At 49.1% G+C, this 12,492-nt stretch overlaps 4 protein-coding genes across 4 annotated transcripts; 3 read left to right on the top strand and 1 right to left on the bottom strand.

Moving 5' to 3' along the window:
- Positions 1-5,420: 5,420 nt before the first annotated feature.
- On the top strand, positions 5,421-7,877 carry PpBr36_09371 (uncharacterized protein; the record flags this gene model as incomplete). Its single annotated transcript, XM_029896492.1, is given in 6 exon segments — positions 5,421-5,456; positions 5,898-5,958; positions 6,366-6,463; positions 6,786-6,921; positions 7,448-7,651; positions 7,663-7,877. 6 exon segments carry the CDS (start codon positions 5,421-5,423, stop codon positions 7,875-7,877), a joined length of 750 nt encoding a protein of 249 aa, XP_029744900.1.
- An 85-nt stretch (positions 7,878-7,962) lies between these two features.
- Positions 7,963-8,290, top strand: PpBr36_09370 (uncharacterized protein; the record flags this gene model as incomplete). The annotated part of the gene is made up of 2 exons (XM_029896491.1): positions 7,963-8,113; positions 8,154-8,290. 2 exons carry the CDS (start codon positions 7,963-7,965, stop codon positions 8,288-8,290), a joined length of 288 nt encoding a protein of 95 aa, XP_029744847.1.
- Positions 8,291-10,256: 1,966 nt separating this feature from the next.
- Positions 10,257-10,358, bottom strand: PpBr36_09369 (uncharacterized protein; the record flags this gene model as incomplete). The annotated part of the gene is made up of 1 exon (XM_029896490.1): positions 10,257-10,358. One exon carries the CDS (start codon positions 10,356-10,358, stop codon positions 10,257-10,259), a length of 102 nt encoding a protein of 33 aa, XP_029744806.1.
- A 668-nt stretch (positions 10,359-11,026) lies between these two features.
- Positions 11,027-11,146, top strand: PpBr36_09368 (uncharacterized protein; the record flags this gene model as incomplete). The annotated part of the gene is made up of 1 exon (XM_029896489.1): positions 11,027-11,146. The coding sequence occupies one exon, from the start codon at positions 11,027-11,029 to the stop codon at positions 11,144-11,146; it is 120 nt and encodes a 39-aa protein (XP_029744805.1).
- Positions 11,147-12,492: the final 1,346 nt, after the last annotated feature.

Below are 12,492 nucleotides of genomic sequence, written 5' to 3'. Positions count from 1 at the left end.
GTAGGTTTGTGTTTGCGACAAGGGGGGAAACATGAACTTCCATAATGCCATAAACCTACTCTGCCAGTCTTTGTTGTTGATCGTCGCAACCGTTTGGTTGGGCCTGCCTTGCTAAGACGGACAAAATTCATGCATCGTCCCTTTGGTGGAAGCTTTTCCAGAGTAGCCGTTCGTTATGCTGAATAACCTTTCTGAAGGGACCCAAGGAACTTTTTAACTTGCCTTTTGGCCATCCATCCCATCCATCCAGCATACTGTTGCGTCGGGCATTGGTCTGCTGGATTAGAATGTATGCAGTCAGCATTCGGAAGCTCGCATTAGGATTTGACATAACCACAACCCTGACCCTCCACCACATTCATGCATCTCCATTTCACCCATCACACTCGCCATCAATCAGAAATGGGAAACGACTGGACCGTAGGCACACCGATATAGTACTATCGCCGGAGTTCGTTACGGTTGCGCCGAGCTTAGCGAGTCATTTCGGGACTGGATCTTTTGGGGATCGCCTATTCAGCTGGCTTGGCAGAGACGTGCAGAGACAAAACTGGGGATGGAACGAAAAATAAAATAAAAAAAATAAAATAAAATAAAAATGTCCAGAATTACTTGCTACCAAAAAGTACCCTGCTATCCAAGACGAACTGGGATGAACATGAGAAAGAATCAGAGTAAAAAAATGGATCCGAACCACCCCTCGCTTAAACAAAAACTCAACTCAATACAAGGGGGTTGGTGCATTGAACGAGCAGGGCGAGCCAGGTTGATCGTACTTGCAAAAATACATGAAGAGTACTACTTGACCGTAGGCCAGCCACTCCTCCACCTCGATGTGTTTTCCATCGGAAAACAATGATGTTGAGCTTAATAAATTAATCTTTGTCACCCAAAAGGGATCAAAGAAGACGAGCGAGATAACATTAAAGCAGAAAAAAAGTATAAAAAGAAAAGTTCTCGAAACCAGCAATAGCCCTGTTATGTTGCTGCTGAGCTTGCATAGCATAATCCATGACTGAGCTTTGATCAAACCACGCTAAATTAGGGGGATGGGGGAGGCATTGAGGTCAAAGAAAACCTCAAGTCAACAACCAAACGTTCGTCAGGTCGGCCCTGAGCCTGGCCTGGCCTGTCCTGCCTGAAGCTCGCCTAACTCGCAAAAGAAAAGGACTTTGCATTTTGATGCCTTTTTCCCCCTTGTACGAGGAGTACATCCGCCTGCTGGGGATAGGGATGGGGGAGGGTGTGGTTTGACTGAATGGGTGCCTTGTGAGGTCCTTTTCTTGCTTGTCCTCGTTTTTTCTTGTCTACTTCGTACTCCGTAGGCTAATACTTCTTCTTTTGCTTTTGCAGGCCCCCAGTTCCCCATGTAACACCCCCGGTTAGGTGCTAACGCCAACGCCTTTTCTAGTCTGACGACAGGGCCCATCGATCCCACAATTCCCTCGGCAGGCAAGGGAATGAAAAGGACAAGGGGGAAGCCAACACACTTACGTAGTACAAATCCCACATGTCGCTTGCCTGCCAGGAGCCCACACCACCACCATGGCAGGGCATAAAGGACAAGGCCGAAAAAGGAGGTCTGGTTCGGCTCATACCAATAGTAGAGCCTTGCCTCTTTTTTGCAGAAACAACACAAAAAAAACAGGGCAGTGGATAGTCTCTTACATTACTGGGCGGAGTAATTTGCCACCTTGACAGTCAACAAAAATCGCGTAGCAAAAGACAACACACCGGTCTGGGGCACTCGTCAAGTGGGCAAAAAAAAAAATTAAAATCTTTCGGAACCTACGAAGAAGAAAGACGTCCATGGAGAGACAAGGGTTAAGATATGCCTGGTAAAACAAAACCTCGGTCACCCGGCGGGGACCGGTCAAGGCGGCGGAGCGGGAAAGGGTGGAGTGCAGCCGCTGTTTGGCACGTGACTTGCCGAGAACTGGGGGAAAAGAGATTTGATGGATGGGTTGCGTGCCGGGTGGTTGGGGTGTCTCGTTTCTGGTGGAGATGGGGGGCCATTTTCAGCCCTCGTCATGTCACATCACACCCGTTTTTTTTTTGATAGCGTCAATTTTTTTTGATTGTTGGTATCCTGTTATTCCGTTTTGATCGTTCTCTTCAATACCTTTTTTGCTTTCATGTTCCGCACGAACAGCCAATCCTGAAATGACACGCAAACAGCCTTCGGGATCGTATCCCGTGAATATATATCCTGTCGAGTGGAACTGTCAGATTAATGCGCCACGGGCTGACTTTTGGCGGGCGGCGAAATGGGGTGCGGAAATAGCTGTGGTACTGCGGTAGTGCCAATTAAAAAGCCAGGACAAGGGTGTGGAGATAGGTTATTATTTGGATGGAAACAAGAGAGAGAGAAAAAAAAAGATTCCCAGCTACCACTGATCAACAAATAATAATTTCACAACCGATAATCAAAGCCGCGGAACAGTGAACTTTTAATTGGGCCACAAGGGGGAGTGGAAGAGCCACAGCATGCAGTCAGCTGTTTGAAATTGTTGAAGGTCATAAGTTCGAGAAGAAGAAACAAGAGAAAAAGTCGGTGTCCAACGGACATCAAATCAGCCCGTTCTCCCGGAGAAGGATGCGCTTGTCGACAGTTGGTCTTTTTTTTTTTTTTTTTTTTTTTTGCCCTCTTCGCGCCCCCATCCATCAGCCGTTATTGATTGTTGGTGCGTCGTCCCCCGGGCGCCACAGATACATACTGCCACTGCGTCAGACAAACCCTGCTGGCCCGTGTATTCGGCTGGCTTTTGCGTCTGCACTTACACACGCGCGCGGCAGCCAGCCAGCGAGTGCTACTCTTTCCTTATTGGCTTTTCCGGCAGGTCGATATCTCACCTTGCACATACACCGACGACCCTACCAAGGCAACAAGCGCTCCCGAACCAGCTCATTTCCCCTCTTACTCCCTTTCGTAGTCGCTTTAGAGCACCCCGTAGGTACATGGAGAACAACCAATACAGCAGTTATAACCATTCCCGTGCCATATTTTGCCAATTTTAGCCGACGATTAGGCCAAGCCACATGAGACTTGTCATATCTTGGTGTGGTCCATGAGAAGATAGGACTGCACCGAGACGGGTTACTGACCCGGCCTGAAAGGGGTCCGCCATATCAATCAGTCAGCCGCTCGCATAGACTCAAAACACGGAGCAAGGCAAGTATGTATTCAGGGTTTTTGGGATTGTACCCGCGTATACCGTTCTAGGCTAGCCGCAGCCCACACAAAAAGTTCATTTTCTCCGTGGTTCACCCCGAGTCGGTCTGAACCAGTGCGCGGGTGGAAAAATAAAAGTTATCTCCAGGGATCAGGGCTTTAAAACAAGCAAAAATCAAGAGAGAAAAAGGAGGGAGAATGAATGAAAGATGCAATTTTCATTGACCTGGGTATCCTGGCTTGAAGCATGTGCATCGCCGAGAATCCCAGGGAATATAGCTGCAATCCAACTTAATCCACTCGAAGGGGTCGTTGGTACTGTACTCTCCGAGCATCAATGATTTCCGGTCGGAGCTGCCCCCAAAGGAAGCAGAACAAACCCCGCCGCTATCGGGATGTTGCTTGCTCTCTCCATCAGAGAGAGAGAGAGAGAGACAGAGAGAAAATCCTTTGCCAAGTGGCCCAAAAAAAAAAAAAAAAAAAAAAAAAAAAAAAAAAAAAAATAAGGGTGATATTGGTAACCAATACGCGCAAAGCAACCTGTGACTAGCTCTAGTGCTGATCTCATGGCATGCATGGAAGCTTTGCACTGGGAACATGGTCAATCACAAGGCATTTCCTTGTACAAATCCTGCGGTTTCGCTTGAATAGGTGCTCTCACTCGGTCTCTTTGGGTACGATGTAACGAGCGAGATTGTTTGTTCACGGTGGAGTGGAACAAAAAAAAAAGGCACTCGCCACTCCCGGTAATCAACACGATCGTTGGTGCAGCAAACGACACAGCACTAACGGTGGCCAGGCAGAAACTGGATGGCGCTGGCGCCGTCCGGGCTAGCACAGCATTCGTTCCCGTCAATCCCGCGCCCGACCTGTATTGATGATGGCCTAAACTAGCAACCCCATCGAGCATGATGCGTGGTTGGTCACCCAGAGACTGGTCCGCGTGCCTAGCCTCGTGTTGTGCGGATCCTGTTTTTTTCTGGCCCAGAGGTTCCCGTGGTGCGACATATCCTGGCGCTAAATCAGCAAAAAATCTGCTGAAGATTAGCCACTACTCAATGGTTGACACCCAGGGGGGTGTTGATGTGCCAGTTAGGTGACATCTGTAACACGGCGTCCGTCTTCCGCCCGCCGCCGCCACATCTTGCAATGGTGTAACAGCTTGACAAAGAGCCGCCTTTTTGGCGCGCAAGTGTGGCCAGAGGCTCGAGGTTGTGAGCAGCAAGTTTGTACCAAGGGATGATGATATGCACAAGGAACACATTTCATGACAAGAATCGTGGTGGCTTGGATTGCATCAAATCCTGACGCCGAGGAGCCTCAATCTCCCGTAGTTTCTCGCGCGGGTGTCTCCTTCAACTCTTGAATGATTATTGTCATTGGCCCAACTAATGTCGGCGCCGGCGAAGTCCTGCCGCTGATGCTTGCTTAGCCCCGTCACAACGAGCTGTTAGCTCAGGGCAGCGCCGTCGCCATCTTCCGCCACATCCCGAGAAGTCGCTTGAGTTGGAGATTTAGCGCTATCCCGATGGGCTGGATCTGCCGTCGTCTTGCCGTCAAGCCGTGTCGTTAGTCGGGCTACCATGGACTAACCAGATGATCTAGCTCCAAGCTAGAGTGGTATGCGGACGGCGGTCTATAGTGCGGCTGTCGAAGACACGCCATGAGTAAGAGAAATCTGTCAGAAGTGCGAATATGACTTGATTTCATGCCAATTGCTCAGTGCTCGTTTGCTGGAATAGGTCTAAGGAGCTGTAAGCGCATGTAGTCTCCACAGGTGCTTACTGTAGCCGCATAGCCCGTGTCGACTATCCGTCTGCATCATGGCAGGATATGCACGGACACCGACACGAGGGTCCTAAGAATGTATTGCGGTACATCTCGGGTGTCCACTAACGGTTTTGGATCTACCATATTGTGAGTGGTAAATGGCCCCAACCCGCTTTCATCAACGTAGTCACGTGTGAGTATCGAGAAGCATATCAGTGGGTTGGGTAGTTTCATGGGCAGGCTTCTCGCTGTCGCCCATAATTTCCGTGATCAGCATTAAGCGTTGATGTGAATGGGAGATGAGACGAGCCTTCCCCACGCGTAGCGCATTTTCATCTACCGAAGTACAAGGAAACATGGCGGAGATAGGCGGCAAATTAGGATAGTTAGTTGTTCGGACAGCAAGATGTCAACCGACGAATGAAATACTGGAGCAAAGCCCGATGCCCCGGAGTCGGCCCGCGGTAGCTGGTTCGACATGGTTCGCCGGACTTCTGGGGTCGAGCTCCCCAAAGTAAGGCACCTCCAGGCGGGTAGGCAGCTGGTAACACTACGCAGTAATAGTTAGGTAGGTATGGCTCGCGACGTCTTGGCGTGTGGCTAGAAGAGAGGAACTCAGAATTGCCGGCATTTGAACCATGTTGTTAGTTCAAGACTACCGGTTACCCAAAAGGGTAAAAGTAGTTCCTCAGATAATTCCAAGAAAAAAAAAAACAAAAAAAAAAACTGGCCACCATCCAGAATTTGTGCAAAGAGAGCCAAAGCTCCGCTATCCTTGGTGGGCACCACCAAATGTACCGTACTGTATGACAAACCTACCACGTATCTTGTGCTAATGCCAAAAATCGACACATCCACTCTGCGCCAATGAAACCCTGCTTTTGGAGCTGGCGAAAGCATGGCTACATGGGATGCTCAGAATCTGAGACCAGATTGTGAGTCTCTCGACCAATAGGAAGCTATGATTACTTGCGCGGAGCCAGATGACGGGATGAGCCTAAACAAGGAGCGGGCGGGTGGGCGGATGCGGGCGGCGGCACAGAAACACGAGGCAGGAGAAGAACAAAAAAAGATAAAAAAAAAAAAAAAAATAACATGAGCCGAAAGTAAGTCACTGGAAGGACCCATGCCGGTGCCGCGAAACGCCAAGCTAAATGGTGGAGAAGGCTGGATCTGGATTTCCGAGGGTTGATAGGCATGGAATGAGTGCAAAGGAAAAATTACTCGCTTACCATGTATTATGCAATTGTTCCAGACACGAGGGCGAACTTTAGATTGGCAAGTTAAAGTAGGAGGCGAGAGATGAAGGGGGGAGCCAGAAAAAAAACGCAGAATGATAAACGCAGGACATACAATTGTGCGGATATGCTAATGCTAGTCTAGTTTTGTGTCTACTCCGTATATGTGCGCAACGGCTGAACAGAAGCGGTCAGCAAGCGCTATGCCCTAGACTTTCATTTCCTTGCAGCCCCTCTTCGCCACGCACGCCGGCCGCAGCGGGCCGTGGCGGGCCAGGGATTGGTTTGTTTCGTTGTGGCTTTTTGAGCTTGGGCTCTTTTTCGTCACTGCAAAGAGAAAAAAAAAAAAAAAAGAAGAAAAAAAAGAAATCCATTCCCAAGCGGGGAAAGACCAACTTGGTACATGCCTACCCCCTTGCGACCTCGTGGGAAAAGAGATGGATAGTGGAGAAAACAGGCAGTGCAAAAGAAGGGCGAGCCACCAACTACGCTGCCACGTCGGAACCAAAAGGCAGGAAATGCGGGTCGATGGGGTTTTTGGCCGAGTTACGTTGTCGTGCCTCTTTATTGTTCCTGTATGTCAGAATGTATGATCCACCCGAAAGCCCGCCGGCCGGCCGTGCCGCCCTGTACGGGAATTGCATATTCCCCTACCACTAACATCCTTGTCACGGAAACCCTATCGTGGGATTGTGATTGCATGCATTGCATTCGTCGGGCGAGTGGATGAGCCACTGTTAAGTAGGTAATACCTTTCCCCCTCAAGGACAATCCCGGGACGGAGGCCGAGTTTCATTCTGTCTTTTTTCTTCTACTATGTATGCTCATGTACGCGCGGCCATCTCCGCTCGCCAGTCCCAAAGTAAGTCGTTGTCACTGTCGCTGTCGTTGAGTGGTAGGCTCCGACGACTCCGGTGTGGTCCCAGAAATGAGGCCGGGTGCATACTGTTAGCGCAGGCTTTTTTTTTCGGTCACAAAAACTAATAAATTAGTAGACAGATAAATTGAGTGAACAAAAAAAAAAGTTGAGACACAAAACCTAAGCCCATCCTCTCTTGTGGCTTTTGATTGCCGATGTTTAAAGTCGCGCAGGGGCCGTCAGCGATCGACATTCATTTGTTTTGGTGTCCACGCCAATTGATTGGTGATTTGGAGGTTTGGTCGGGTTTCTGACTAGTTAACCTGGAATGATGCGGTAACGAGAACTATTGTTTTCCGAGGGATTGGTACTAGCTACCAACCAGGCCAGCTCCCGTAGACGATTGAGTGGTCGAGAGTGATCGAGGCGGGAAGACGGCGTCATGTCGATGGAACGCGGGGCAGGGAACCTTTGTAGATGACGGCACACCGCTGTATCGGTCAGGAAGCGGCGGCTCCAGGGGACATACGACATACTTGCTTGCTACTGAAGAACTAGCTGCAGACCACCTTGACAACATTAGGGAAGAGATCACTTTTCTAATCCGTACAAGTCCATCATAGGTACCATAGCAAGCCTGGTAGGGACACACCCATTTGCTCAGCAGGACCGTGGCAAGTGGGGATTCAACAAGGGTTCCATATTTGTTGGTGTCGGTGTCCCAGCGGGGCGGAACCGGACCAGCTGTGGAACGCTCAAACCTTCCCATCGACGGCCCGCTGCCTTACCAAAAGCTCCCTTGACTCCCTCTCTCTCTCTTACGCGGGCAGGTCGGTAGTAATTACGTGGGTGGGTGGGAGGTAGTTGAGCGGGTTGCTTGTATGAAGTATGATAGAATTCCTAGGTCATATCTGTAGCTTTTGATGTCACAACTATCTGGGTTGCAACTCCCAGCGACTTCTTTGGGCCTATTCGCGCCCAACCCAGGCGGTGGTTCATGGGTGGCGACCAGCCTTCTCGACCTTCTTTCTACTATTGCGCCTATGTATCCCGTACTCTTCTGCCGCTCGCTTGGTATATCTCAAATGGAAGGTGTCAATCAAAATGCCATCAGGTGCTCGGACTACTGTAGGATTGGCAGAGACTAACGGATTTCATGGCCTGATTTTCTATTCTGCCCCCGCTACTAAGGAACGGCTGAAGTGGTCCCCAATGCTGTTAGGACTCAACAGGAGAATGCCTAGGGCTTGACTTGTCAATGATGGTTCGACCCTGTTTTCGCTTGTCCCTCGCTTGTCACACTCGCCGCAGAAAGCCCCTTCGGATAAACGGGGCTTATGTGGAATGCGTATCCAATTCAACCCAGCCGACCGAGGACGAGCGCCTTGGAATTTGGCAGTAGATGGCCAACGAGCGGCGGCAAGGACAACTGAAAGGGGAAGGGCATGTGGGCGGGCGGGGTAAACAGTAACAGGAGTGGATAGCGATCTACCAACCTCGGTACGCGGGATGGAATTGAATTGACGGGGGAACAACGAAATTACGTATAGAACTTGGCATTCATACGGAGTAGGTGTGTTGGTACTACTAAAGCCTGTCTGTCTTGGGGTAGGAATATCGACACAAGATGGGCGCCGAGACGAGGGAATCATACAACGGAATCTCCCTTCGCGGAAATATTTTCCCGATCTTCTGGAGACCGGTCTGGTCTTGCGGCCTTGGGCTCAACTAGCTCCATTTCGGTACCAGTAATTCGGGTCAAACAACGTCTGTTTAATCGTGCTGACAGTCGGGTCGAAATTCATGCCGCTTTCTAAACTCCGAGTCATTCCTCTTTTGCATTCTGCCTCAGGTACTTTTGATCCCGACTCAACAGCGTTTTTCAAACATTCACCAAAACTACTCCCATCCGTCGGTTCCTGTTATAGAAGATGCGGCGGCGGTTTTGAGTTTGATGTCGATCTGTTTGCCTAAGTTTCTCCGGCACTGCCAGGCTGTACCAATAATGCAGGGGCATAAATAAATAAATAAATAAAGTTTTTGTTGCAGATTGCAGGCACGTTAAAGGCCAAGCCTAGAACTTGACGCATTACATTGCCCGCGAGGCGCCCGTATTGTGCTCCTCTCAAGTCTTTCTCGTTGCGAAAACAAAAAGACCTTCTACTCGGGCGGGCCCATGTATTATTGCCTAACGGGGAAATCTAACGTTATTTTTTGGCGCCGGCTTTAGACCTGGCCAGACGAGCCATCTTCTCGCATATGTTTTCCGGACCGTGACATTGACAAATCTTTGAGTTAATTAGGTTGATTGACATGCACAATGACCTTTTTCCAGGACTCCCAATTCGACTCTTCTGTTTCTATGCTTTCATTTAGACTGTCATTCTGCAAGGCTAGGAAACACTGTGCATCTGACACGCACGTGGGCTTCTGGCGAGCAAAAATCCTGAAATTTCTATGCACAGAGTGATGGCAATCTCTACTTTTGCGGACATTCAAGACTGAAAATCTCAGACTGTCGTGAGGCTCGGAGCTAGATTCTTCGGCGCGCTAAACAATTCGGTCGCACTGCACGGCACCGGGAGCAAAAGCTCCTCAAACAAAAAAGCATCGCATCATCGTCTGACTCTATTGCCTGGTGATCGCCGGGGCAGGCAGATTGTTGTTCACTTTGTACCTCGGCCGTTTCTAGGTCTAGTCAATTTATCCAATGGTGCAAGCAAAAGAAGGGCTCAAGATGAATCTCAACAATGTCTTTTATTTTTCTCACTCCCCTTCGACGCCATAATTCAATCAATGAGGGAACAGCCTGCGTTTTCTTTATCCTGTCATCCCCGTCTTACTCACAGACTTAGTCAATCGATCATCGCCTGAGAATAATCCTCAATGGGTGTGGAGGGATGTTGCCAATTGCCAAGATCGGCCTGCCCGTTATCTGGACCCATTTCTCGTCCCATGTTGACCAGCACAAACACCCAACCGCCATGGTAGTGATCGGTACCAGCATGAAGTCTTTTCCATCTCTGGAACGTCCTAAGGTCTACTATTACTGAACAATATGAGAGTTTCAAATCTCGCAACACTGACGCGAAGTATCGGCCTGTTGCTGTCTGTCGTCTTGGCTTAGTTTGCTCTTTTCTGTTTATAATATTTTTTTTATCTTTCTTTCTATGCGTTGTTCCTGTTCCTTTCCTCCTCCTGCCCCAAATATGTAGGTTTATGCTAGCTTGGATGGTAGGTTGTCGCACACAAATGTGCCTAGACAGGTTGGACCTTGACCGGTGCGGGCGGACACTCCCGCCCGTGCACAAAACGTCATTTATCCCATTCATTAGTTTCCTTATGTAAGATCTGCCATTTTCTGGGCCATCTTGTTCCGTCCCAAAATTGCAAAGGCTCAGCTTTCCCGGCCCGCACGTCAGCCCAGTCTTTGCACTTGTGAGCACGCATAACAAACTTTCCCCTCGTCCCTAAAAACCGAACATGCTCAGAACTGTACCAGGAATGGTTGTCCCGTTTTACAAAGCCCGGTGAATTAGATTGGATTCTAGAATCACTGGGTGGAGTGCAGGAAGGGTAAAAAATTTGGCGAAGCCACCAAGTCAAGCAATCCCTAGTGTTTTTAATCGATGGTCCAAATTCTAGAGATCGAACAAAGAGATCTATTACGTATAACTTACAGTGACATGCATTTGCGCTCAGGTACCGTTGTCGAACCAATTCTAAAGCTAAGATTTTTGGATAACATGCATCGCTTGGTTTCCCGACTTGCTTTGTCTAATGTACGACACCCGTTTGCCAAAAGAATGCTAACATTTCGCAACGGGGGAAGACCGATGCTAATGCCAACCAAAAATGCGTGTTCGTTTCTCCCTCGGTCGGGAATGTCGCATTGGAGCACAAACTGCCGCATGTCCCTTTAGGATCACTAGTCGATTTGGCCAAAGTCAGTAACACTTGGCTGTCGAGTAGAATCGGCAGGACAGAATGACAGCCAAGCCACTACCGCCCGCTCCGTCCACTGTTGGATCGTATTCGAGTGTTTCAGCAATGTTCACGAGGATGAGGGACGACGATGAGGCCAAGAAATTGCACTGCACACGATGAAGGCTTATCCTAGGTAGGTAGAAAAGCTGCTATTATTTCCTCATCCAGAATGCAAACTGCCCATCCGCCGTGATCTCGCATTGAACGAAAACAACACATTGATACTTGGGGCTCTACCTCCCCCCTGCTAAAGTGGGCAAAAGACCGTGCCATTCGGAAAATCATCGCCAATTGCCAAATTCGGCAACACGAAGAGCAAGGGACAAGGATGTGTCAGCTTTTGGTCGTTGTTATTATCCCTCAATCCTGAAGACCCTCCTCCCCACTCTGTTTTTATCCTCCCTTCCCCCTCAAGGATTTCACAGTCGAAGCAAACCCTGTGACCTGAAGAGCACGCACCTACCCTCGCACCCGTCACCCCATTCCCGATCATCACCACACACACATACGCGCCAAGCGAGCGAAAGATAGACGGTCGGTCCCACTATTTTCCTTTTTTTACGCAGCTTTGGTAGTAATCACATCCACTTTCCCGCGCACCCTCCCCAGTCAACAACCCATTCCCCCTTTTTCACTTCGTTTTGTGCGGCGTGTGTCTGCATCCTAATCCTCGCACCCCGGCATAATCGGTGGTCTGAATTCTGAATGCCCTGTGCTAATGGGATGGCTATGGGGAGGGAAGGCTGTTTTTTTTTTTTTTTTTTTTTTTTTTTTTAATTCTCTTTTGGTCTGGTTGCCGATTGCTGACCAACGATCGAAATGTGTGTGTGATCGTTTGGTTGGCTGGTAAGCTGGGTAGGTGAATGTGCCTTTTTTATCACCTTTCCCACAGAATAAGCTGGGTTAAGTGATTTCTCGGGACCAGGCGGGAACATTAGAAGGGCTTGAAGGGGGATTGTCAGAATGACTAGGGATCAAAAGTCCCCGAGCTTTTGTTTCTTGTCTGGGGTAACACATAGCGGAGAAATGTTGGTGGTACAGCACAGTAATGCCATGCCATAATCACGCCCGCCGCTCACCCAAAGATCAAGCCACATCCATCTTAACCAACAGAAACAAGCTTGTCATACAACCAGGTGACGCAATTTTTTGTTTCTTTTCTTCTTTTTTTCATGTAGGGAAAATGCATTTCTCCAAGTCAGTCAATGTAACAGAAATCACAGTTGCGCCGAGCCGCAGTGAATCGAGATGCACCCTTTATCTCTTCGGGTTTCAATTATTAGAAGCCGTCTCGTCTGTTGGTGACTGTGGTAGGAAGCGGGGAGGAAACGGACAGCGTGCAGCTGAAAACCAAAGCGCCGTATTCTGGAAGATGCCTAGATCTAAGAATCAAACAAACATGCATGTCCTGATTTGTGGTGTTTCTAAGGCGCTGGCGAGAAGGGCTTGAGGCGAAGCAAAAAATC

This window comes from Pyricularia pennisetigena (genome assembly GCF_004337985.1).
Source record: "Pyricularia pennisetigena strain Br36 chromosome 7 map unlocalized Pyricularia_pennisetigena_Br36_Scf_8, whole genome shotgun sequence".
Classification (NCBI taxonomy): domain Eukaryota; kingdom Fungi; phylum Ascomycota; class Sordariomycetes; order Magnaporthales; family Pyriculariaceae; genus Pyricularia; species Pyricularia pennisetigena.
The sequence above is the reverse complement of the archived record's forward strand: the minus strand, read 5'-3'. Positions and strand labels throughout refer to the sequence as shown.